At 40.6% G+C, this 24,032-nt stretch overlaps 1 protein-coding gene across 3 annotated transcripts in view; it reads right to left on the bottom strand.

Moving 5' to 3' along the window:
• The window catches only part of CDC42BPA (CDC42 binding protein kinase alpha), a 156,207-nt gene that overhangs the window by 66,298 nt on the left and 65,877 nt on the right, over positions 1–24,032 (bottom strand). For all 3 annotated transcript variants that reach the window (XM_090263406.1, XM_090263405.1, XM_090263403.1), the window contains exons 7-12: positions 23,521–23,721; positions 21,672–21,920; positions 19,371–19,450; positions 16,671–16,837; positions 1,185–1,307; positions 459–592 (exon numbers count right to left, since the gene is read on the bottom strand). In XM_090263406.1, the coding sequence (XP_090119532.1) occupies positions 459–592; positions 1,185–1,307; positions 16,671–16,837; positions 19,371–19,450; positions 21,672–21,920; positions 23,521–23,721 (954 nt within the window). The remainder of the gene's footprint in view (positions 1–458; positions 593–1,184; positions 1,308–16,670; positions 16,838–19,370; positions 19,451–21,671; positions 21,921–23,520; positions 23,722–24,032) is intronic.

The following is a 24,032-nucleotide window of genomic DNA, read 5'->3' on the forward strand; positions in this document are numbered from 1 at the left end:
AGTCATTAAAGCAGTAAAGTAATCAAAAAATTAAAATGATTTAAAAATGGGAAAAAAAGCATTAAATAAATTTTCTATTATAATCTTAAGAATGTTGATATCAGTAAGTCTCAAGGAGAATGTGTATATATCTTTAACTGTATGTACAATAAACTGATTTTACTATTCTCATATTTCTTCATAATATTTCTTTTTCAATAACTTTTACTTTTAATCAAGTCCTTTGATTAACTTTCCAAAAGAACAAAAGATTCTGTACTTTAAAGCCTCAAGAATATGTTTTTTCATTACTAGCTATTAAACAAATGACATACAGTAAATAATTCTTAAAATTTTAAACCAACTTTTTACAAATAAAATATACTATGCGTTAATATAATTGAATATGAATGCTTTCACTATACAAGTTAAACAAGAGTAATAATTCAGAAAAGCCCTAAACAATCTATATTTTTTACCTTATTTAATTCTTCCCTTTCTTGTTGTAATGCTTTGATCTGCTTTTCATAGGCCTTGATTTGTCTGAAAGCATCATCTAGTTCTCGCCTCACCGCACTAGCTTCTTCAAGTTGTTGTTCCAAGTGACTCGATTCTGGAAGAGAAGGCAATGTTTCTTTTACTATTCGTATAAGAGATGGTGAAGGGCTAATGCCAGTGTGAAAACTTGCAAAATGCCGTAAATAGCTAGTAGAACAAAAAGACCATACTCCTGAAAACAGTACCTTCAGAACCAATGAAAAACTTAAAAGTGACAAAAACCAGCCGCCAAATAATACAGTCAAGTGTTCCTCCACTGTTGGTTGGCATTGGCGTGCTGATGTTAGTCAAACTATTGTAAGATGGTTTTGCTTCTAATATTGTGGTTCCAGATCACCCAACCTGGTTGCACTAGTGATGATTTGAAGAATAAACTCTGATTTCTAAAAGCAAGTATCTGAACTCTTTTAATCAAAGTCAGTTCCTCTGTTTTTCAGATGAAAAACTGAGGCTCAAGGGAGCTGAGTAACGTGCTGAGGGTCACATTGCCTTGTATCGGTGTTAAGGCTGGGGCACAGGAACGCTTCCTCCCACTGGCATACAGCCCATACCACGTAACACGTGATAAATAATAAACATGTTGTATGTGAATAAAACATTTTTTAAAATCTACTAAACTGAATTAATAGGGAATCACAAAAATTTACCTCTTATTTGTTTCCTTAGTTTTTCAATTTCTTCTTTTAAATTTTTTATTTCTAAATCTTTGCTTGCTGTTAGCGGACCATCAACAGTTGAATACTGCAGAGCTTGGACAGTCTGTGTTGACTCTTAAAAAAATAAAAGTAAAAATAAGAAATCTGGCCATACTCTTAATTTTTAAAATAGTAATATATATTTCTTCCTTGAGAAATCCTTAAATAATTCTACTAATCAAAACATCTACCCATTGAAAAAAAAGCATGTAAACACATTACTTTTAAATTAAAAAACTCCACTGCATCTGTCTTTAACATTACAATACACAGGGGTGTGTAGGGAAGTGTCATCGTGTGATAACCCAGAAATGTTCTGGCAGATGATGTATGAGAAACAGACTGGTGTATGAGGGAAGGTTTGGGGGTGCTGATATATAATGTGCAGAAGTGCTGGCCTTCCGAATTTTATGTATGAAAGTTGAGGTCCACCTTTGGTTGACTTTGGCTCATCAGTTTAGTTAAAGTAAAGATTATTTACCTCGCAATTCTAGTTAGAAGATGAAGGTATTAAAGAAACATTAATTCTATTGAGGCTTGTTCCCAGATAGTATCAAAAGATATGGGGAAAACAAACAAACTTGAAAACCACTTATGTGAGAAATGAAACTGCCCTAACCCTAAAATAGTTATCCTGCCATCTTATGGAGGGTTCCCAAAGAGTAAGCCTCCACCTCACCAGAATTTTTGTTAATATAAATAACACTAATTGCTCTACATCAGTCATGCACCACTTAACGACACTGTGTTCTGAGAAGTGCAAATGTCACAGAGTGCACTTACCCAAACCTAGGTCGTATATCCTACCAGTGGACGTATGGCTGGCGGCACCGTAGATTTGTTTACACCGGCATCACCACAAACAGATGAGCCATGAGTTGCTCTATGACTTTATGACAGCTATGATGTCACTAAACCGTAGGAATTTTTCAATTTCATTATAATCTTACAGGACCACCATGGTATATATGGTGAAGAGGTCCATTGTTGACCAAAACGTCATTATATGGTGCATGATTATACTTATTTATATATTGCTTTATTTTATTACTTATATAATTACTTAAATATATTACATATATAATAGATTAAACTCCAAAGGACTGTGACCTTCAGAGGATGGAGATCTTTCTAATTAATCTTTACCATCTATACAGAGAATATCATCATCATGCATAGTTTTTAATAAATATTTGTTAACTTGAGTTAAAGACGTAAGATACACCATAATGTGCATCCAATCATGGTCTTCTACACCCAGTAAGTAGTTCTTACATGTTTCTTCATCTTTGGGTTTAAACATGCTAAAAACTGATACTTTTTGTATTTATAGTTTTTAAAAGAACATCCTTTATTTTAAAGACACCTAAGTTGGGAGAAAAAAAAAAAAAGAGGCAGCACAGAAATCCCCAACGGACATTATAGGAGCTACGTTTCCTCCTACACCCGACATTCTGCAGGATGTGGGGGGGGGGGGGGGGGGGGGCGAAGGGGGATAGGCATCCTTGCTCGTCTTTGTCACTTCTGTCCCTCCCGTAAGCCCCAGGTCTGCTACAATGCCCATTACCTGTTTAGTATGGTTATGCACTCTTATTCTTTCTCTGAATAACAATTTTACACATTGTTTACCGTCCCTCTTTCCATTACAACTCTTACTATTCTTAATGACTTCTCAGGCACACAATCCCCTGTGGAAGACTCCCGTGGGTTTTTACCCAGCATCTAGTCCTCTTTCTTTGCTTGTAAACTAAATTCAGGCACCTGGCTACAGTAGGCATAGTTAAGTGGGCCCAGCCAAAACCATGGATAATTTAAGTCAGTTACAGTAATCCCATTCGACGTAACCAGCATTAGTTAAGAATTAGGTATGTGACCTGGTTATATCTTAGGAGTCCACTAGGGGGCTTCATGGAAAGATTTTAATCTCTGTTTAGTAAGAGATGTATGAAAGGAAATGAAACTTCTCTTTTGGGGCCTGTGGATGTATGAAGACAGGACGTCTAGAACTTTGGCAGTACTGTGGAATCATGGGAGAAGAGCCAACACAATCACAGAGAAGCTAACGCCATATCAGCACTGAAACTGTCTGCTTCTGATTTAAGTGAGGTAATAAACCCATATTGTTTAAGAATTCTATTACCTACAGCCCAAAACCAAAGAAAGGGAAAAAAATCCTATCTGGAGTGAAAATAACACAAACATCTCTATGTTAGTTTTATCCACGATATTTGCCATTCAATAAAAATGTGAGACATTTGGAAAAGCATAAAAGTGTGATCAATAATCAGAAGGAAAAACGAAAAGAGAGACAGGTCCATAAATGATTGTGTGGTTGGAATTATCACACAAAGACTTTAAAGAAAATGATGAAAAAAGATGAAATATTTCAACAGAGAAATGAAAACTGTAAGAAAGAATCAAATGGATAATATTGAGCTAAAAGAGTCAATATCTGAAATTAAGACTCATTAGAAGATGGGAGTAATGAACCTGAAGGCAAGTCAATAGAAAATATTCAAATTAAACAAACAAACCTAAGAACGGGAGGAAAAGGATAAGAAGTATGGGACACAGTCTTACGATAAATACAACTGGAGCAGGAGGAGAAGAGTGAATGGGGCCAAAAAAAAAAAAAAAAAAAAAAAATTCCAGAGATTAGAGTTTAGAATTTTCCAATTTGATAAAAGATATCAATCAAGGTTCCACAAGGTCAGTGCATCCCCCACAGGATTTTATATTAATACAAAGTGAACTACACAGAGGCAGATCATAGCCAAACTGCTTATAACTGAAGTTTAGCTGGCTTTTCAAATACAACAGATGTAGGAAAACAGTGGAATCATATCTGTACAGCAATGAAAGGAAAAGATAGGCCAAGCCAGATTTCTAATCCAGCAAAATGTCCTTCAAAAGTGAAGGCAAAGGCATCTCAGGACAAAATCTGAGAGGTTTTTGTCACATATCTAAAGAAATACTAAGTTTTTCACATTAAAGAAAAATGATTCTAGATGGAAAGATCACTAAGGAGAAATAAAGAGCACTAAAAGGGTAAATATTTAGGTAAATAAAAAGATATTTTTAAAAATTAGTGTAATAAATATTGTAAGTAACAATAACAAATATATTGAAAGGTTTATAACATAGAAGTAAAATAATTACAACAGTCCTCTGTGTGACTGTTGTTGAGTTTTCATACTGTGTAAAGTGGTAAAATAAGTTATTTTTCAAAAAAGACTTACAAAGACCTAATAGAAAAAAATGGGCAAGAACGCTGAATAGGGACTTCACAAGACCACCCAAATGGATAGTAAACGTATGAAAAGACACTCAACCTCTTTACTTGTTAGGAAAACACAAATCAAAATCATAGCATACACTAGTATACAGATACCAGAATTGCTAAAAGCTGAAAAGACACTATCCCATAACCCAGAAATCCTACTCCTAGGTAGATGTCCAAGAGAAGTAAGTTCATATGACCATGAGGGAGGGGCGGTGGAGGGAGACATTCATAGAAGCTAGGCTCATAATAATCAATATCTGGAAATAACCCAAATGTTGAACAGCAGTGAATTAGATGGTACGTTCTGAATGTCTGTGTCCCCTCACCCAAATTAATACGTTGAAATTCGAACTACCCAAAGATGATGCTATTAGAGGATGGGGCCTTTGGTAGGTGCCTAGGTTTTAAGGGTAGTCCCCCTGAATGAAATCAGGGCCTTATAAAAGAAAGCCCTTGAAGATTCCTAGCCCCTTCTGCCAGGCAAGGACGCAGTGAGAAGGCAGTGGCTATGAACCCTCACTTGACCATGGTGGCACCACGCTGACCTTGGCCTTGCAGCCTACAGAACTTATGTTGTTTTTAAGCCACCCAATCTGCTGTATTTAGTTATACGAGCTAGAACATACTAAGACATTATATCAAACAAAATTTTAGTATTAATGTACAGTGTAATACTAAACAGCAGTATAAAAAAGAAATGGCCTGGGCTGGTGTGGCTCAGTGGATTGAGCCTGTGAATCTAAAGGTCGCTGGTTCAATTTCCAGTCAGGGCACAGGTCTGGGTGGCAGGCCAAGTCTCCAGTTGGAGGTGTGCAGTAGGCAACCAATCAATGTTTCTCTCACACACTGATGTTTCTCTTCCTCTCTTTTTCCCTTCCTTCCCTCTCTCTAAAAACAAATAAATCTTAAATAAAATAAAATAAAAAGAACTACTGAAATATATATAACAGATGAATCTGAAAAACAACATGTTGAGTGAAAGCAGCCAGAAACAAATGAGATCATACTATATGATACAATTTATATGAAGTTCAAGAACAGGTGAAATTAATAACAAAAATATTAAGAAAGCATTTACTTCAGAGTAGTGGAAAACAAACTGGCAGAGGGCATGAGGGAACTCTATGCTAAACTAGGAGTGTTCTGTACACTGACTGGGGTGAAGGTTACCTGACTGTACACATAGATAAACAATAATGCCCACTTTGCTGTATGTATCACTCCATTTAAAAAATCACAACAGTGATGTCACGTCCGCCTCATGGTGACATGGGTCATTTCTATCTCCTTCAATTACAAGTAATTGCACATCTATAACTAAACAAAAGTGCTTTTGCACAGCAGGCAGTATACCCAAGCGATCCATCCAACTGCGTATCCAGAAGTCGGTGGATTTGACCTAGGAGGCGACCACAGAGCCATGGGAGCTGCGGCAGCAGAGGCAGCAGCGGAGACCCGTCTAGCAGAGGAGGTAGAAACTGAAAGTGGTGAGTGAAAGTCTGCCTGGCCAAGAGGGCTGCAGCCGGCGGGAACCCCATGCTATTCAGCAACACCTGGCTTTTTGAGGAGAGACCTCAGTGACTGGGGGGAGGGAAGGGGAAGGGAAGAAGGAAGACAAAGAGAACATTTCCTGCTTCCTGCCCACAAACCTCCGGGACCCCCCCCCCGAACTTGAGGATCCCCCTACCAGGCCAGGAGCACACCCAAAGCCCCAGGTGCCAAGCACACACTCCACGCTACTCTGCCACCTGCCTTTAAGCATGTTCAGAACTGGAGAAGTGAGTCAGCGCCCTTAAGAGAAACCAAATCCTTGTGCTGTATCGCCACCTTCTGGAAAGCAAAAGAAAGGTTTCTGTTGCCAAGTTGTTGAACTGAGAGCATCAAAGTAAACCACGCCTTATCTAAATAAGAAAGATATTTGCTTCCTCAAATGTGATGGCAGAGGCACAATTCATAAAACACTAAAAGATCACGGTAATACAGTGTTAGAAACAAGGTCATAGTGACTCCCAAACCAGTAGCAAAGTCATTGGTAACAAAAGGCAAATGTAATTGAAGGGTCTTAAGGGCAAATGTAATTAAAGGATCTCTGAGAAGGGAGTGGATAACATTAGCATATTCACAAATCACAATAGGGGCATTTAGATGAACGCGTTAGATTGTACCTCCGGAGTATCCAGTCATGGAGAAACGGGGAAGGAGGAGAGGGGAGGGGAAACTAGTTGCGTTAGGGTGGGGAAGCTAATCGCTCTCACTTTAGGGTGGCAATTTCAGGGTGGAGAAAATAATCACTTTAGGGTGGCAATTTCAGGGTGGAGAAAATAATCACTTTAGGGTGGCAATTTCAGGGTGGGGAAGCTAAGACTATAAAACCAGGTTCCTTTGTCTAGTTGGCGCGCACATGCTCCTGGCTGTGAGGGTGCGCCCGGCTCTGCAGACTCGTGAATAAAGGCCTCGCTTTACTGCTCAAGTCCTGTGTCCCAGTTTTTATTGTGAGCGTTTCTCACAATTTGGGGGCTCGTCCGGGATCCTCCGCCTGTGTGCGGGAAGGGCTCTGAGCCAAGGTGGGGAGACGCGTCCTACCCGCTTTTGGGTGGCCCGCTTGACCCAGGGCCCACCCGCCTCAGTGTCCGGAAACGACCCGAGACTTCTTGTTGGGACAGCAGTGGATCGACGCAGGGGGAAACAAAAGCAAACACCGCGGCAACCAGGCAACCTCGTGCACGGGCCAAGGTAGGAAAATTGGACTTAAGTACTGCCTTGGTGGTGGGGCATCCTCGGGAAGCTGATTGTGCGTGTGGCTGGTACGAGTTGTGCGTGTGGCTGGTACGAGTTGTGTGTGTGGCTGGTACGAGTGTGGAGTGCCTCTCCGCTGGGTCCGCTGTCCCGTGAGGGAGACGGCCGGAGTGCACCTCCGCTGGGTCCGTTGTCCCGTAAGGGAAACGGCCGGAGTGCATCTCCGCTGGGTCCGTCCTCTCGTGAGGGAAACGGCCGGAGTGCTCTTCCGCTGGGTCCGTTCTCCCGTGAGGGAACGGCCGGAAGGCACCTCCGCTGGGTCCGTTGTCCCGTGAAGGAAACGGCCGGAGTGCACCTCCGCTGGGTCCATTGTCCTGTGAGGGAAGCGGCCGGAGATGAACGAAGCATCTCGGTCTGTGTGCAAGTAAGCGAGTGTGGAGTGCCCCTCTGCTGGGTCCGTTAGGTTGAGAACACAGCCGGATTCAGCCATGGGAATCAGCTGAGGATGGGAAATGGAAATTTTAGGCCTAGGGGTGGGGACCAAAAGTAAGGAAGAACAGACAATGGTAAATTATTGTTTCCTTTGGCCAAAGGAACCCATTTAGGGGAAATCTGTCTCCTAGCCCCGATTTGGGTCTGATGAATGTTGGGTTTGTAAAGCCCTGGTCTTATATGTGTGTTCAGCTTTTTTGGATTGTTTGTTTGTTTATTTGTTTTTGGAGAAAGAAGAGAGGGGCATCGCTGTGTGGTTGCCTCTCGCTCGTGCCCCCAGTTGGGGACCTGGCGTGTTGCCTGGTCGTGTGCCCTGACTGGGAGTTGAACCGGCGACACTTGGTTCGCGGGCTGGTCCTTTAAGGAAGAGAGGGAATATGCTCTCTGCTGATCACCACCTACCAGCAGATCCGCAGGTCTCTTCCCTGTAAAAAAGAAAAAGATAAGGCCTGGGACCCTCTGTCCTGTCTCCCACTGCCTTACAGCCCTGGCCAGCCGGCGGCCAATTGGGCAGAGGCACCGTGGACGGACAGTACAGACGGAAGAGGCCAGGAACACCTAGCAGATATCCCACCAGTATCCGCCCCCATGACACCTACGGCGCTGGTGGCAACTTATCTAAATTAAGAAAGGAATTGAAACAATGTAATCAAGACCTAAAGAACTTCCCCATTCCCTCAGAGCAGCCGGTTTCCCCTTAGGGAGGTCTCCATGGGTCCAGGACATATTAGATATGTCAAATGCTCCTTCAACAAGCACTGAGGTTAGAAACTTCAAGCGCAATATGAAGCGCTTGGTAAAGGACCCCCTTGGACTGGCAGAATAATTAGATCAGTTCCCCGGACCCAGCATATACATGTGGACAGAATTAATGTCTATACTAGACATCTTCAGTGGGGAAGAGAAGGGAGTGATCAGACGGGCTGCTATGAGGATATGGGAAAGGGAACATCCCCCGGTCAGGAAATTGTCCCGGCCTAACAAAAGTTTCCCAGTATAGACCCTGATTGGGATAACAGGCCGGAGGCTAGGGCTCAAATGAAAGACCTTAGGAGCCTCATCATCAGGGAAATCAAGGAGTCCGTTCCCCATGCACAGAATGTCTCCAAGGCATTCGAAATACAGCTCAATCAGATCCCTGCAGAAGCTCAGGGACAAAATGAGGAAGTATTCTGGTCTAAATTCAGAGAATGCTGTGGGACAGGGACTCTTAAAAGTCACCATTGTAACAGAAACTGGCCAAATATTTGTAAGAAATTGCAAAAAGTAAGTGAATGGGCCAATTAAAGCAACTGAAAAACTCTTCAGGGAAGCTCAGAAAGTGTATGTTAGAAGAGAGGAGGAGAATAAGGAAGTAGCCCTCTTTAACTCTCTAAATCCGGCAGACAAAGGAACTGTTTTGGCACCAAACTGCGCCCAGGTAAAGGCGCCTCCCATGGCACCACCCCTTCCGCAGGTAGGGGCGGCTCCCGCGGCACAGCCCTCTCCCCAGGTGGGGGCCGCTCCCGCGGCAGCATCGGAGGCTCCTGGGGCGCAGCCCCCTCTGCAGGTGAGCGTGGCTTCTGCAGTGCCCACCCGTCTGCATATTCAAGGGACTTCCCTCTCAGCACGCCTTTTGGTTACGGCCTCTGAAGTGACTGCAAAGCCAATGACTCCACCTCTGCAGGAGGAGAAATGGGTCTCTCCCTCCAGAGCCTGCATGAAGGTTGTGATTTGGACACTAAGCCTCATAGGTATACTGCCATTTAGGGTAAGCCACGTGAGTGCTCCACCATGGTGGATAAGTCACGTGGGTTTGCCACCATCTTGTGGGTGGTACTTATGGGTGCCACCATCTTCAAAGATGCTGCATGTAATGCTGCCGCCATCTTTGAAGTGGGCAAAATGGTGGGTTAGATATGCTCTTAAGGTGATGTGCTTTGTTTGCAAAATGGTATATGTCTAAACATTCAAGTCATTGCTGCATGACAGGTGTTTGCAAGGTCTAAGCTTCAGAAAACTGCAGAATATCTACAAATCTAGGAACTTTTAGCTGCCAGATACTGAGTTTGAGTACTGTCCTTCACCGTGTGGAAAAGAACAAGGATTGGAAGCATGTTATGGTTAAATCTAAAGCAGTAAAGGGTATTTAGAAAGTTTGTGAATGTTGCAGAAGGTCTGAGGAAAGTTGTAATTATAAAAAAAAAAAAAAAAATTTTAAAAAAAGAGTTATGGAAGCTTTAAACCTGGGAAAAGAAAACCTCAGCTGCTTGTGTTCTGAAAGGAAGAATTGAGGTTTCCCAGGGAAATTTTACATGAAAGAAGGGGAACCAGGAAAGGTGTAAGGCATGTAAATAAAAAGGTTGGTTAGAAATTTATAAAGGTTTTGAGAAGAAATTGTATGGTTTTAGTAATAGAAGGTATAATGCATGGAAATGCAGTTTTGAAGGACAAGGATTTTCCTTCACGCCTTTATATTTTTCTCCTTACGGGAACCCTCCAGTATTAGGCATTGTAAAGAAGTAAGAAGTGACATAAGGTTCCTTTGCATAAAACTAATAAGACCAGTTGCTAATGGTGGTAATGTCAGCCGAGGCTTTGACTGGAATGTCATGCCTGAAGGAGGCATGCCTAGGCTAATGCAAGCCCATGAGGGAAAGGCCTAACACCTTGGGTGGTTGTGCGGTCCATGGCAATCTTTCTAGGGAAGAAACAAAGGTTGCTTCCCTGATAAATGGCTAGGAGGAAACTTTAGGCACAATGGAAAGCTTGAAGAATTTGTAAAAAGCATGGGTTTTACAGGCAAGGCCAGATGGCAGGTATGTGGCTCAGCTTCTGTGCCCAGAGGGCAGACTAAAGGTAATCCTGAAGGTTCCTTGTGTAAGTTCCAGCAAAGCAGACTTAAAAGATTTATGCTATCAATGGCTGCTCTTGTTGTGTTTATGCAAATGAATAGGCTAAATTAAAACTGGACTTAATGCAGTCCCTTTAATAACGAGGAGGGTAATCTTAGGGAGAAAAATCGTGATTTGAGGAAAATCACAATGATCAGTGGTAGACTATAAACTAGTGCAGCTGTGTCTATAAAGTTTATTTTAATTAAAAGTTTGTTTTCATTCAAAAGTTAAACCAGGTCTGTGACATTATCAATAATGCTTAATTTACAGGCAAGAAGAATATCAAATGCCTTGCAACTGGATATCTTCCCAATAAGACAGTCTTGCAAATTTAAAGACTGGTTTGTGAATTGTGTTGTGTGAATTAACATGTGTGTGTCTTTCTGTTTTCATAGGGCATAAGCCTATGATCTCATTTCCTGAGTGGTTGTCTGTACATACAAGCCGCACTTAAGAAGCCCATCTGCATTGCTGCCTCCTGAGACTCAACAGTTTGGCTGAACTAAGTGGTTGGGTTGGCGAAGTATGGGTTGGTCAATGGGCTTCATTTTAAAACTGGTCTCTCTTTTGCTTAAAATAACTTTCACCAAGGAGCTCCTTCCCGAAACTGCCAGCCTCTCCAGTGCAACCTTCTTCTTCTGACACTGAACCAGCCACAGACCTTAAGTCAGGAACCCCATGTGGCTGCCAGAGTTTATGGCCTAAAAGCTAATGTATCTGACATAAATCCAGTAGGGTGGCTAGGTCTTCACTTAGTGACAACTCCTCCTTCCCTAGAAAATCTAACTTCTCTCAGCTAGATCTCAGAAACACCTCAGAAAAGACCCCAGAATAATCCAGCCAAGGTAAAAGTTTTTAAGGTATTAAACCTCAGACAGACCTTAGAGATAGAGACTGGATACGGGGATGCAAATGCTTGGGTAGAATGGGTCAAATTTACCGTTAAATCTCTGAATAAAAGCAACTGTTATGCTTGTACCACAGGGAGACCCCAGGCACAGGTTGTACCATTTCCACTAGGCTGGGACTCTGACCCCTCGGGAATGGCCTGTATGCTCGCTCTCTACCAGGATGAGAATGCATGGGGAAATGAGACTTGCAGAAGCTTGTCTCTCCTCTTTCCCTCTATAAGGAGTAATGGGACTCAGTCACTCCCTTCATACTCAGTGGGGCCCATGAATTACTCTTCTTGCCTCTCTAGGTGGGAAGCGAATTTGGGTACCCCTGTGGAAGAACTCCTAATATGCACTCATACCAGAAATGCGAGACAGCTTTACAGTGGGGCCGGCAACTATATTCCCCTCCGAATCCCCAGAACAGATGTCTGGTAGTATTGTGGGCAGAGGAGTCTCTGGAAAATCCTGCCTAACAGGTGGAGTGGAACCTGTGCCCTGTTCAATTGGCTATCCCATTTACCCTAGCATTTCCAAAACCGATCCAGACTGCCCCTGTTAGGAAAAAAAAAAAAAAAAGGTCAGTGGCACCTGGTGAATCCTATAATCCTCATATCTATAGTGACACCATTGGAGTCCCCAGAGGAGTTCCAGATGAGTTTGAAGCTAGAAATCAGATAGCAGCAGGGTTTGAGTCAGTGCTCTTCTGTTGATTAGATAAACTATATTTATTATAACCAACAGAGGTTTATCAATTATACTAGGAATACTATAGAAGGAATCGCTCAACAATTAGATGCCACCAGTTGAGTGGCTTGGGAGAACAGGATGGCACTAGATATGATGCTGGCAGAAAAGGGAGGTGTATGTGTAATGCTCGGGGGCAGTGTTGCACCTTTATCCCTAATAATACAGCCCCTGATGGATCTATCACTAAGGCCCTGCAGGGACTAACTATCTTAGCAAATAAACTGGCAGAAAACTCAGGTATTGACAATCCCATAACAGAATGGTTAGAAAATTGGTTTGGCAACTGGAAAGGAATAATCTCATCAGCTCTGGTATCCCTCATAGTGGTAACAGGCGTCCTCACAGCTTTAGGCTGCTGTATTCCATGCATCAGAGGTTTAGTTCAAAGACTAATTGAGACTGCACTAACTAAACAGATGCAGCAACTTTTCATAATCTCCTCCTCTGAGAGACCAAAGGGAATCCTAACCATGAGGAAGAAAGTCAAGAAATCCTCCTTAAATTTGGAGGAATAAATAGAATGGTTTGAGTAGTCAATTTTCCAAAAGAGACAGGGGGAAATTGTTAGAAACAAGGTCATAGTGACTCCCAAACCAGTAGCAAAGTCATTGGTAACAAAAGGCAAATGTAATTGAAGGGTCTTAAGGGCAAATGTAATTAAAGGATCTCTGAGAAGGGAGTGGATAACATTAGCATATTCACAAATCACAATAGGGGCATTTAGATGAACGCGTTAGATTGTACCTCCGGAGTATCCAGTCATGGAGAAACGGGGAAGGAGGAGAGGGGAGGGGAAACTAGTTGCGTTAGGGTGGGGAAGCTAATCGCTCTCACTTTAGGGTGGCAATTTCAGGGTGGAGAAAATAATCACTTTAGGGTGGCAATTTCAGGGTGGAGAAAATAATCACTTTAGGGTGGCAATTTCAGGGTGGGGAAGCTAAGACTATAAAACCAGGTTCCTTTGTCTAGTTGGCGCGCACATGCTCCTGGCTGTGAGGGTGCGCCCGGCTCTGCAGACTCGTGAATAAAGGCCTCGCTTTACTGCTCAAGTCCTGTGTCCCAGTTTTTATTGTGAGCGTTTCTCACATACAGTACAACAATAAGAAAATGACAATTCTCCAGCAACCAAACTCAAAGACTTGGAATATTGCAATCTGATAAAGAATTCAAAATAACTACTATGAAGACATTCAACAGAGTAAAAGAAAACTCAGAAAGGCAACTCACTGAATTCAGAAATAAAATTAATGAACAAAATAAATAATTTCCCAATGAGACTGAAATTAAAAAAGAACCGAACAAAAATTCTGGAGCTGAAGAACTCAAGAAATGAGATGAAGAATGCATTAGAAAGCACTGGAAATAGAGCAGACCACAGAGAAGAGAGAAGCAATCTGTAGAATAGGTATCAGAAATGATTCAGGTGAGCAGGGGAGAGAATTAATATTGTAAAAAGTGAAGACAACCTGCCGGCTGTCCAACTGCACCAGGGAGGCCAGCACCTGAGTAATGGGTATATGCACCAGAAGGCTGAGGGGGAGATGGAGGCAGAGCACTTGTTTAAAGAGATAACAGCTGAGAACCTCCCCTGGGGGAAGAACTGAACATGTCTAAGTCCATGAAGCTGTGACAGAACACTTTACTATCTCAGTGCAAAAAGACCTTTAACATATATTAAAATGAAATGATCCAAAGTCAAGGATAAAGAACTAATTTTAAGGAAAGCCAGGGGAAAACAAAACCCACAAAGCAACCCCCATTAGAACCCAGCAGATTTCTCAGCAGGAACTCCACAGTCCAGGAGAGTGTGGAATCACTTACTCAATGCATTGAAAGATAAAAATGGCCAGCCAACTTATTCTAGCTAGCAAACTTATTCTTCTGCTATTAAAAAGAAAAAAGACATTCCCAGATAAACAAAAGCTGAGGGACCTGCCCTAAAAGAAACGTTGAAATGAGCTCTTCAAGCTAAAATGAAAAGATGAAAGTTCACAAAGCTATGATTAAGATGACAGTCAGAATTAGAAAACCGTAACTCGGTTTTAGAACAGTGTCAAACACTTCGCATAGAACAAACGTTAAAGGAAAAAAGTGCTGAAAATAACTGTAGCTACTACAATTTGGTAACAACTTTACACCAAAAGACAGTGTGTGACATCAGATAGAAAATGGGGGAGTAAAAGAATAGAACTTTTATAGGGGAATGAAGATAAAGGACTATCAGCAGAAAAAAAGGACTATTTTACCTATGAAACGCTTTATGTAACCCTCATGGTAATGACAAAGCAAATACCTAGATCACAGACACAAAACAAAGGAGGGAGAGGAGAATGAGCATATCACCACGGGGAACCATCAACTTACAAAGGTAAACGGAAACAGAAGGTTAAGTGTCATCCAGATACGCCGAGGCTGTGGGTTCAATCCCCACTCAGAACATATACAAGGATCAACAATGAGTGAATAAGTGGATCAACAAATCAACGTCTCTTGGTCTTTCTCTCTCCCTCTCCGTCCCCCTCTCTCTAAAGTAAATAATAATTTTTTAAAAAAAGAAGGAAAAGAAAAAAATGAAGATTCAAAATAACCAGAAGGAAAAAAACAACAGTAGTAAGTCCTTGAATATCAATAGTCACCCTGCATGTAAATGGACTGAATTTACCAATCAAAAGGTATGGAGTATCTGGCTGGCGGGATTAGAAAACGAGACCCAACCAAATGCTGCCTTAAGGAGACTCATTTCAACTCTAAAGACACATATAGGCTCCAAGCGCAGGGACAGGAGATATTCCAAGCAAGCAGAAACCACAACAAAGTGGGCACAGCCATCCTTATATCAGACAAAAACAGACTTCAAGCCAAAAACAGTAATGAGACACAAGGTATTACATAATGATAAAGGGGTCAATACATCAAGAAAATATAACTGTAAACACACATGCACCAAATAAACTGAGCAAATACTAACAGATTTTAAGGGAGAAAGAGACAAAATGGAATAATAGGAGGCTTCAACACCCCAGTATCAGCAATGGATCAATCGCCCAGACAGAAAAGAAACAAGGCAACATTGAAATTGAACCATACTTTAGAACAAATGGACTTAACGCTAGAGAGTTAGGGAGAAATCAGCAAATGAGACCGAGAATAACCAGTTTATGAGGAAAAGAAAACTGGGCGATCAAGTGCCCGGAAGCTAGAAGACGAAAGCTGTTTAGGAGAGGGAAGTGGCGAGCGGGTCAGATGCGGACAGGTTAAAAGATGAGCACGGGGAGATGATCGCTGAATTCTACAGCCCGGGGCAGGGAAACGGGCTAAGGAAAAAGGAGGCCTGCTGGGCATCAGTAAGACTCAGCTGGAGATGAGTGCTCATGAACTTGAAGTGGGATAAGTCAGCACGTTGTGTTAAGGAAGCTACCTTCAGCTGCAGAGGTGATGACGTATCGCAGCAGGGCTGGGGTTCTGCCGGAGACGTCTCACAAGCAGAAAGAGCAGCCGCCGACTGGAGCGTCTATGCAAGGGCATGATTATGGCTGAGCCAGAATGAGAACTGAGGGTAGAAGAGCAACAGGGACAGGGTGAGAGAATTGTAGGTAATGACAGAAGGAAAGGAACCAAAGGAAATTAACTAGAAAGTTATAAGCGAAAGATTATGTGAGGTTTGCTTGAAATAGAAATTAATGAAGAATTTTAGACACCATAATCCCAAGCTATCCTTACTACCACAAGAAGAAGTGGGTGAGATACTGTGGAAGACAGGATCCGGAAGGTGAAGAATCCGGAGACCAAGAATATTGAAAGTGTCACCAAATATTACAGCACTAGTATGCTGTAGAGGATGACAATTTGCTAAGAGCTAAAGCTTTTAAGGGCTGAGGAAATATAATAGGAAAAGTCACAGAAAGTGTTACACCAGGAAGATAAGGTTCATTTTCCCCTAGGAGTCCTATTTTCCTCTCTCCAGAGGTATTTATTCCCACCTGTTTTTTATACGAGTGGGCAAAAGTAGGTTTACAGTTGTGAGTACATGAAACAGTTTTTCCTTGTATTATTAATTTATTAATTACTGCATTACTTATTTGTATTATTTTTATTATTATTTTGTATCCATACTAATGATTTATCTTTAGGTAATGATGGCTGGTAATTTCACCTACTTTCGCTCGTGTGTGTGTGTGTATTTATACATCTACACACAAACACCTGTGGGAAACAAATGCCATTTTGTTTCCTAAAAATTTTGTGAGTTTATATAAATAATATACTGTATTTTGCATAAATCTATACAACTTAATTTTCTCTACTTAATAACAATTTTTCAAGATAAAGCAACTGCTTATAATAAACAGGTCCTAACACTGAGAGTCCAATTCAAAAAGGAAAAATATTATCTTTAAAATATATTTACCTTGGAGCTTTCTACTAAGTTCAAGCTTTTCCTGTTCAAGGCGTTTAATTCTTCTTTCATAAGCCTCGGTGGCTAAGTTGTTGTCTAGGGCCCTCTGAACGTCAGCATCGAGATCCAGGGAAGCAGGACCAGTTGTCACTCTTAAACAGCTCCGATCGGAAAGAACACTGAAGAAAAGGAAAAATGTGGGTTTACACCAAAACAAAGAGTTTAAAGAAGAAAAAAAAGAGAACCTTTTGAAACTGTATATTTAAAACATGGATTTGAATATCTAGTTAGACAGCCATTTAGAATGATTATAAAACACTTTTTTTTCAAAATCAGCATAAATGACTTTTTAGAAGCATTTTTTAATGAAAACTTAAATCGCTCAAATTACCCTGTATTTATATTAATAACCAAAAATTATAAAATGAAGTTTGCTGAAGGGTTACTGGTAGTTGAAAACGATGGAACCATCTAAGTGAGTTAGTAGTCAATAGGACCTCCATGGTCCTCTTCCGTGGAATTCAGAATTCACAAGTGAAATGGTTTCTTTAGTGCAATGCAATTAAAATATCTGAAGTGCTGGACACTCAGCTGTGAGCAGAACAAAACTTGCCCAATGTGGAGTTTATTTTCCAGTGACAGAGACAAAAATAAACAAGGTAAGTAAAATATTCAGTACATTAGATAATGTTAAATGCTAAAGAGAAAAGAAAAGCAGGAAAGGGGGAAATAAAGTATTGAGCAGGGGAAATAAAATTTTAGATAAAGTGGTCAGGAAAGTCATCACTAAGAATGTAACTGAATGAAGTCGAGAGAGAGGGGGGACTCTGGGAATATTGGGGAGAAGCATTCCAGGCAGATGGAACAGAAGCTCAAAAGCCTGAAACAAGAGTACGCCTGGCACGTTAGTGCACCAGAAAGGAGACCTGTGTGGCTGGCATGGAGTGAGCAAAGGGAAGAGTAGAGTGGACAGAATCAGAAAAATAAAGTGAGCCAGTCATGTAGGGTCTTATAAGATTTGGTTTGGAGTTAAGACACAAAGTCACCAGAGGTGGGGGCAGTGGGAGTTGGTCCTGAACAGGGGGGATGATATGATCTGACTTAACTTTTAGCAGGGCCACACAGACAGGTTCAGAGAAAATGAGAATCAAAGCCATGAACATCTGGAGTAGGTGGTGAAGAGAGATCTGTGAAGGAGGAGAGAGGGGAGCACGCTCAGCTGGAGATGCACATTAGGAGTCATCAGTAAGGACCCAGGAGGGCACCAGAGAGTGTAATGGAAAAGATGCAAAGACGAAGCCATGGGACCAGGGAGATTAGGGGGCAGCAGCCATGGAACTGAGGAGGAGTGGCCAGAAAGGTCAGGGGAAACCAGGCGAGTGCACGGGAAGCCGAGGGAAGGGCGTGTTTTAATGTGAAAGCACCATAACAAGACGAGACCAGGCAAGTAAGAAAGACTAAGAAACGATCATGAAACTTAGCATCGGGAAGTCGGTGCTGAGAGTGATAAAAGCAGTCTGCATGATGGGACGGGAGAACGGACTTCACTGAAGTGGGGTCAAAAGAAAAAAGAGAATGAGGGGAAAATATTGGAACTATGGTAACAACGCAATCAATAAAATATACTTTAAAAAAAGGAGAATGAGGAAAAAAATAGACAACAGTTGGAAGTAATTTTGCTATAATGTGCAGCAGAGAAATGGCTGGTAGCAGGTAAAAAAATTGGGATTAAGAGAGATTTTACACTTCGCTTTCAGACAGGAGAAAAAACTGCATGTCTGTGGGCTGATGTGAATGACCTGGTTATGCAAATGACACGGAAAGGGAAAAACTGATGAGGCAGCCCTGAGCAACGCATTGGAGGGGTGGGCGGGCCTGAGCTCCCAGTGCCTACATAAAAAGAGCACACCGGCCCACAGACATGTAGGCGGTAAATGCGGTGATGGGAGCTGGTGATGGGAGCTGCGGAAGTTGTCTGCTGCTTGCTTCAACCTCTTGGTGAAAGAGGAAGAGAGGTCAGGAGAGTGGGGATGACAGAGGTCGCAGAGGAAAGTATGCGATGTGAAACAGGTACCTAGGAGAGGGGAAGAGTGACCACACGCGAGGGTAAAATGGTCTATTTGCCAAGCAGTAAAAGGAACTCAAAGTTGGTAATCGTGACTTTAAAGTGAGACCAGTAAGAATGGTCACATATGCTTTTCTAGACACTGGCTATGCAGGTACAGGCAGAAAACTGAACTGTAATAATGAATGTCAACTTAGCAAAACCAGTGTGACAAAATGAGAAAGCCCAGGAACTGAGGGGCTCTTACGAAGAGTGATCATAACCGCTGTCAGTGAAATCCAGACTGGGGAAGGAGGAAAGAGAAGCCATGAGTGGAACGAGGGTCAGTGAAAGGAAGGTTAAGATTACGGAGATGAAAGTTCTGACTCTTGACCCCTAGAGAATATTTATTCAGTAGCAAGGGGACTCTTCTAATTCCTGCCCCATTGCTGAGTTAGATTCTGAGCTATTTGTCTTATTCTTTCTCCTCCTAAATGACTGTGATTCTTTTATGTTCTATTCATTTTGAAATGTCTAACTTATCCCAGCAGTAGCTTCCCCCTTTTTAAAATTTTTTGATTTACAAAGTTCTCTTATACTTTATATATTTTAAACTAAAGTTTAATGGTCTTTTAAGGGTCCAAATTATGTTAACGTTTGAAACTTACCAGCTGCTAGTGTAGGTAAAACCGACAAAGGGCAGGTGGTGGCCAGGAAACGCGGTGTGCGTGGGCGGCGGCATCGTTTCCTACGGGAGGGAAGCGCGGCTGGTGAGAAGTGAGTAAGCAGGGCCTGCGGGTGCGACTATAAATATTGACTGTCAATAGGAAATGTGAGACTGTTCAATATAGAAGCACTGGGGAAGTTTGGTACAGATATTTAGTGACCTATTTACACCATAAACATTGCTGCTGTGAAATTCTAATCAAATGAAAATAAAGATGAAAAGTCTGACTGATACTGAGAGTATAGTCATTTTTCATGGAGTCCGTATTTGCCACTTTGCCTGGTCGCTGGACTGTATTTGTGACCCGAAGTCCACATTCACAGTACGTTGGCAGACACGGGTAGAGCAAAGGAAAATCCAAGCTGTCCTACACACAGGTCCCAGGTGGACTTGAACAAGGGGATGCTCTCATGCCATGAACAAGTGTTCTTTTCAAGGTCTAAATGTACCATCTATTTTCACAATTTCGTGCTTTTTATGGGTGATTTTGCTGTTTAAGTGGCCGCCGAGCAAAGTGCTAAAAGTGCCATCTTTTGTTCCTAAGAAGGCTGTGAGGTGTCTTACAAAAAAACGTGTTAGATGAGTTTGTTCAGGCAGGGCTCACAGTACTGTTGGCCATGAGTTCAATGTTAATTAACAGTATGTATTAAATAAGATGTCTTTAAATGGACACACACATATAAAAAGGTTATGTATTGACTGGTTGATAAAAATGTCTTGACCACAGGCTCACAGGAACCTAAACCTATTTCCCCCTAGGGGCAAAGGTTCAATATTCACTAGTAACAGAGTTCACCACAACTTGATTAAACATAACTACCGTAAATAATAAGAACTGACTCTACTATGTATTTAATTTGGAATGACTCACAACTTCTGTTAGCAATAAATATAATCCTGTAATAAAAAACTGATGAGGAAAGTCTATGTAATTCTTTTTTGCGAGGTTCAGAGAGGATTTTTTAATTTTTATTGAATTTATTGGGGTGACGTTGGTTAATAAAATTATATAAGTTTCAGGTGTACAGTTCTATAATACATCACCTGTATATTGTGGTGTGTGCTCACCACCTCACGTCAAGTCTCCTTCCACCACCATCCCCCCCCCCACCGTCTTCTCCCCCCCACCCCACCCCCCCGCCCCTCTGGGAATCACCATCTGTTGTCTGTGTCTGCGAGGCTTTTGTTGTGGTGGTGGTTCTGCTCATTCCCTTCACCTTTCCACCAGCCCCACAACCCCCTCCCCTCTGACAGCGGCCAGTCTGTTCTCTGTCTCTATGAGTCTGTTTCTATTTTGTTAGTTTATTTTGCACATCAGAGTCCACAGATAAATGAAATCATATGGTATTCGTCTTTCTCTTATCTACTTACCAAACAGTGAAAAGTGACATAAAATATAAAAATTCTTAGTGCAGAATTAAAACCCAATAAAATAACTGAATTAAAATGAAAATTCAAATTAAGGGAAAAAAAATCCCATAAAAATTTTATGTCCTTATTTCTCTAGATTCTAATTTGATATGACCTAATGGTCTAGAGCAGAGGCTGACAAGCTATGCTGGCCACAAGCTAAAACGGCCGAGGATTTGGCTAACCTGGTCTGCCACTTGCCTCACACAGGGCTACAACTTCAGGCTACTTAGGCTATAGGTTTTCTTTGCCCATTCATTTCCTACCAGGTTTGCTCTTTTTCGTGGTAACACCACTGGGCATGGTATTTAGCTCTCCAAACCCAGTCAGCCCCTCTGGGGGCAAAGCTGCTGGGTTTATAAGCAGCTCCAGGCTAGCAGCTCTGCTGACGCACCCAAGCTGAGGGAAGAGAATGGGGAGGAGCTGTTTGTAACCAAAGTTCAGTGGTTTTTCATGAACAGATATTTCTCAATTTATTTACCTTGGGTTGATTGGTCAAGCCCAGAAATGGTTGTTTTTGACCATTTCATATAGTTTCAAGGTCGTTTTTAAGGAGAGATTTGCCAACCTCTTTACTCTGCCATGATGAAGTCCACTTTTTTTGAAATCTAATGGCATAATTAATCTAAAAAGTACATCTCTAAATTTTAATTTTGCTCCTAGTCATGAATAACTATGTTCACCTCAGTACACTCTCTTAAATTCTTGAATTTGTGAGAAAATAAATACTAGAAGCTATAACTGACTGATAATTTTGATAAGGTGGTCCATAACATTTCTTTATACCCATATAAAGAACAGGGACAGAACTTCTTCACAATGTCATACTCACAGTATTCTTTAAACAATCATCATCCACGTCAAAATTTGACGTATCTGTTGGGCTACTAACTTCTGGAATATAAGGTGCTTCACAGTTTCTAATATTATCCCAGTCAATTCCACTGAAAAATGGGTGTTTCTTAAAGTCTTCTATTCCATTTTGACCAAGTCGATGTTCTCTGCTACAAATGAGCCTTCGAATAAGATCCTTAGCATTTTCAGACACATCTGTCACTTGAGCTGGAAACTGAAACCTTTCCTGAACAGAGAATAGAAACAAAATATAAATCAGTATTTAATTTACTAAGTAGGTTGACTGACAGTTTTTGAGAATACATTTTATTTTAAAAATATCTAATAAGTTTATACTGATATAAAGTACTGATACTGAAGGAAATACAGGAATAAGTAATAATATCTTCCTAAAAAACTTTTAATTTCATGTTTGATTTAATCATACACGCACTATAAAAGGAATAAATTAAATGCTAAAATATCTTAAACTGCTCTCAGAATCAAGAAAACTCATTAAAAATAGAACTTGCCTATTTCAAGAGTATAGATGGTTCATATAAGCCACATACCAATGATTAAAAATAATAAACATTTTTAAAGAATGTAATATGTATTTGATACTATAAGAAGTGTTTTACTCATTTAATCCTCACAGCAATCATCTAAGGTAGGTACTACTATTATTCTAATTTTTACATAAGAGGAAACAGGGCACAGAGTTCAGCAATTTGCTCAAGACCACACACTAGTAATTGGTAGAGCTGGGATTTGAATGAAGCTGTCTGATTCCAGAATCTGTGCCCTTAACAATCATGTTATAGTACAATGATTTCTCTCTGAAATGCTTTACATGCTTTCTACAACTTTGTAGCTATTTACTGTCTTTCCACTCTTCATCACCATTTAGCAGATCCTCTTTGCAACCAGGAAGAACAGCATCAATTCTAGAAAACTGATTTATATATGTGTGAAGCAACTAATCGTAATTGTGTCACTAGAACAAATTAAGAAGAATAGACTGTCACTCCCTTTATAGGATACTCCTAGTCATATTCCAGATTTTTGCAATTACTCCTAATTTTCTGAAACCGAGCAATCAAAACTGTCCTTTTACTATTGTGAAGAATCTATTTCCATTTCACTTGGTACTAAGTAGACTCAACTTTTATTAATTTGTTCCTGTTGTGCATCTGGATAGTTTCCAATATTTTGCGATCGTAATACTGGAATAGGTATTCTGGTACATACATCTTTATTCTACTGAAGATTTCTTTAGGGTAGATTCCTACAGCTGAAGTTGCTCAATCAAAACTTCCAACTACTTTTTAAAGACTCCACATGCATACTTACAAACTTCTTAATGGAAAGGTTACATCAACTTAAATTCCTATCAATGTCCATTTCACTGAGTTATTTACAGTATGGAGTACTATCATTCTTTTCATCTTTATATATCTGACAGGGGAAAAGTATCTCATTCTTACTTTAATTTGCATTTCATTTATTACTGCTAATGTTGAGAATTTTTAAAATGCATTCTAATCATGATTATATTGTAGTAGTAATGACTGAAAACTATCTGCTTATGATCTTTGTTATTCTACTAGAAGCCATTTAATTTCCAACTTATTCCACCTTTTCTAATAAAATAGAGAAGATGAGAACTAGCAATTTTATGTATAATTGATGGACTTTGATTATTCATGTCTGTCATGTCCCTATCAGGGTAGAAATTAAGAGTATTTACTGTTTTCTGAAAAACATTTTCTTTTTAAATATCACATTAAATTCATTATATATATTATTTACCCCAATAAAATGAAAAAACAGTAGAGTATACTAACTTTGTGATTCATGATTTTTCCATATGTCTCTACCAGAGATTCTGCATAAAATGGTGTTTCTCCATAAAGCATTTCATACATACAGACCCCCAAAGACCACCAGTCACACTCAGGGCCATATCTGCCTTTTCCATCTTCCATGGCCTGAAGGATTTCAGGAGAGATATAATCTGGAGTTCCAACAGCCACTGAGGACTGGACCTGAAGAGGTTCACATTTTTAGTAATCTACTATATTACAATTTTAAGTTGAAAATATTTACATTTACTTATACAATAAACAATATCTTATTAACTACAACTTTGTCATTATCTGAATTTAGCCTCCTTGTACATATAAATTAAATTTTACATAATCTCCATACTAATAGTTCTCTAGATTTCATAACACTACAGAACCTTTATTATAGCTGTTACTTAATTGACACATTTAGGGTAACAATATGATTTAAACACCACAACCATAAAATTGAGTATTTAGTTTTGAACATGCTTTTTTCTAAACTGGTATTT

This window comes from Furipterus horrens, unplaced genomic scaffold (genome assembly GCF_987537825.1).
Source record: "Furipterus horrens unplaced genomic scaffold, mFurHor1.1.pri manual_scaffold_15, whole genome shotgun sequence".
Lineage (NCBI taxonomy): Eukaryota > Metazoa > Chordata > Mammalia > Chiroptera > Furipteridae > Furipterus > Furipterus horrens.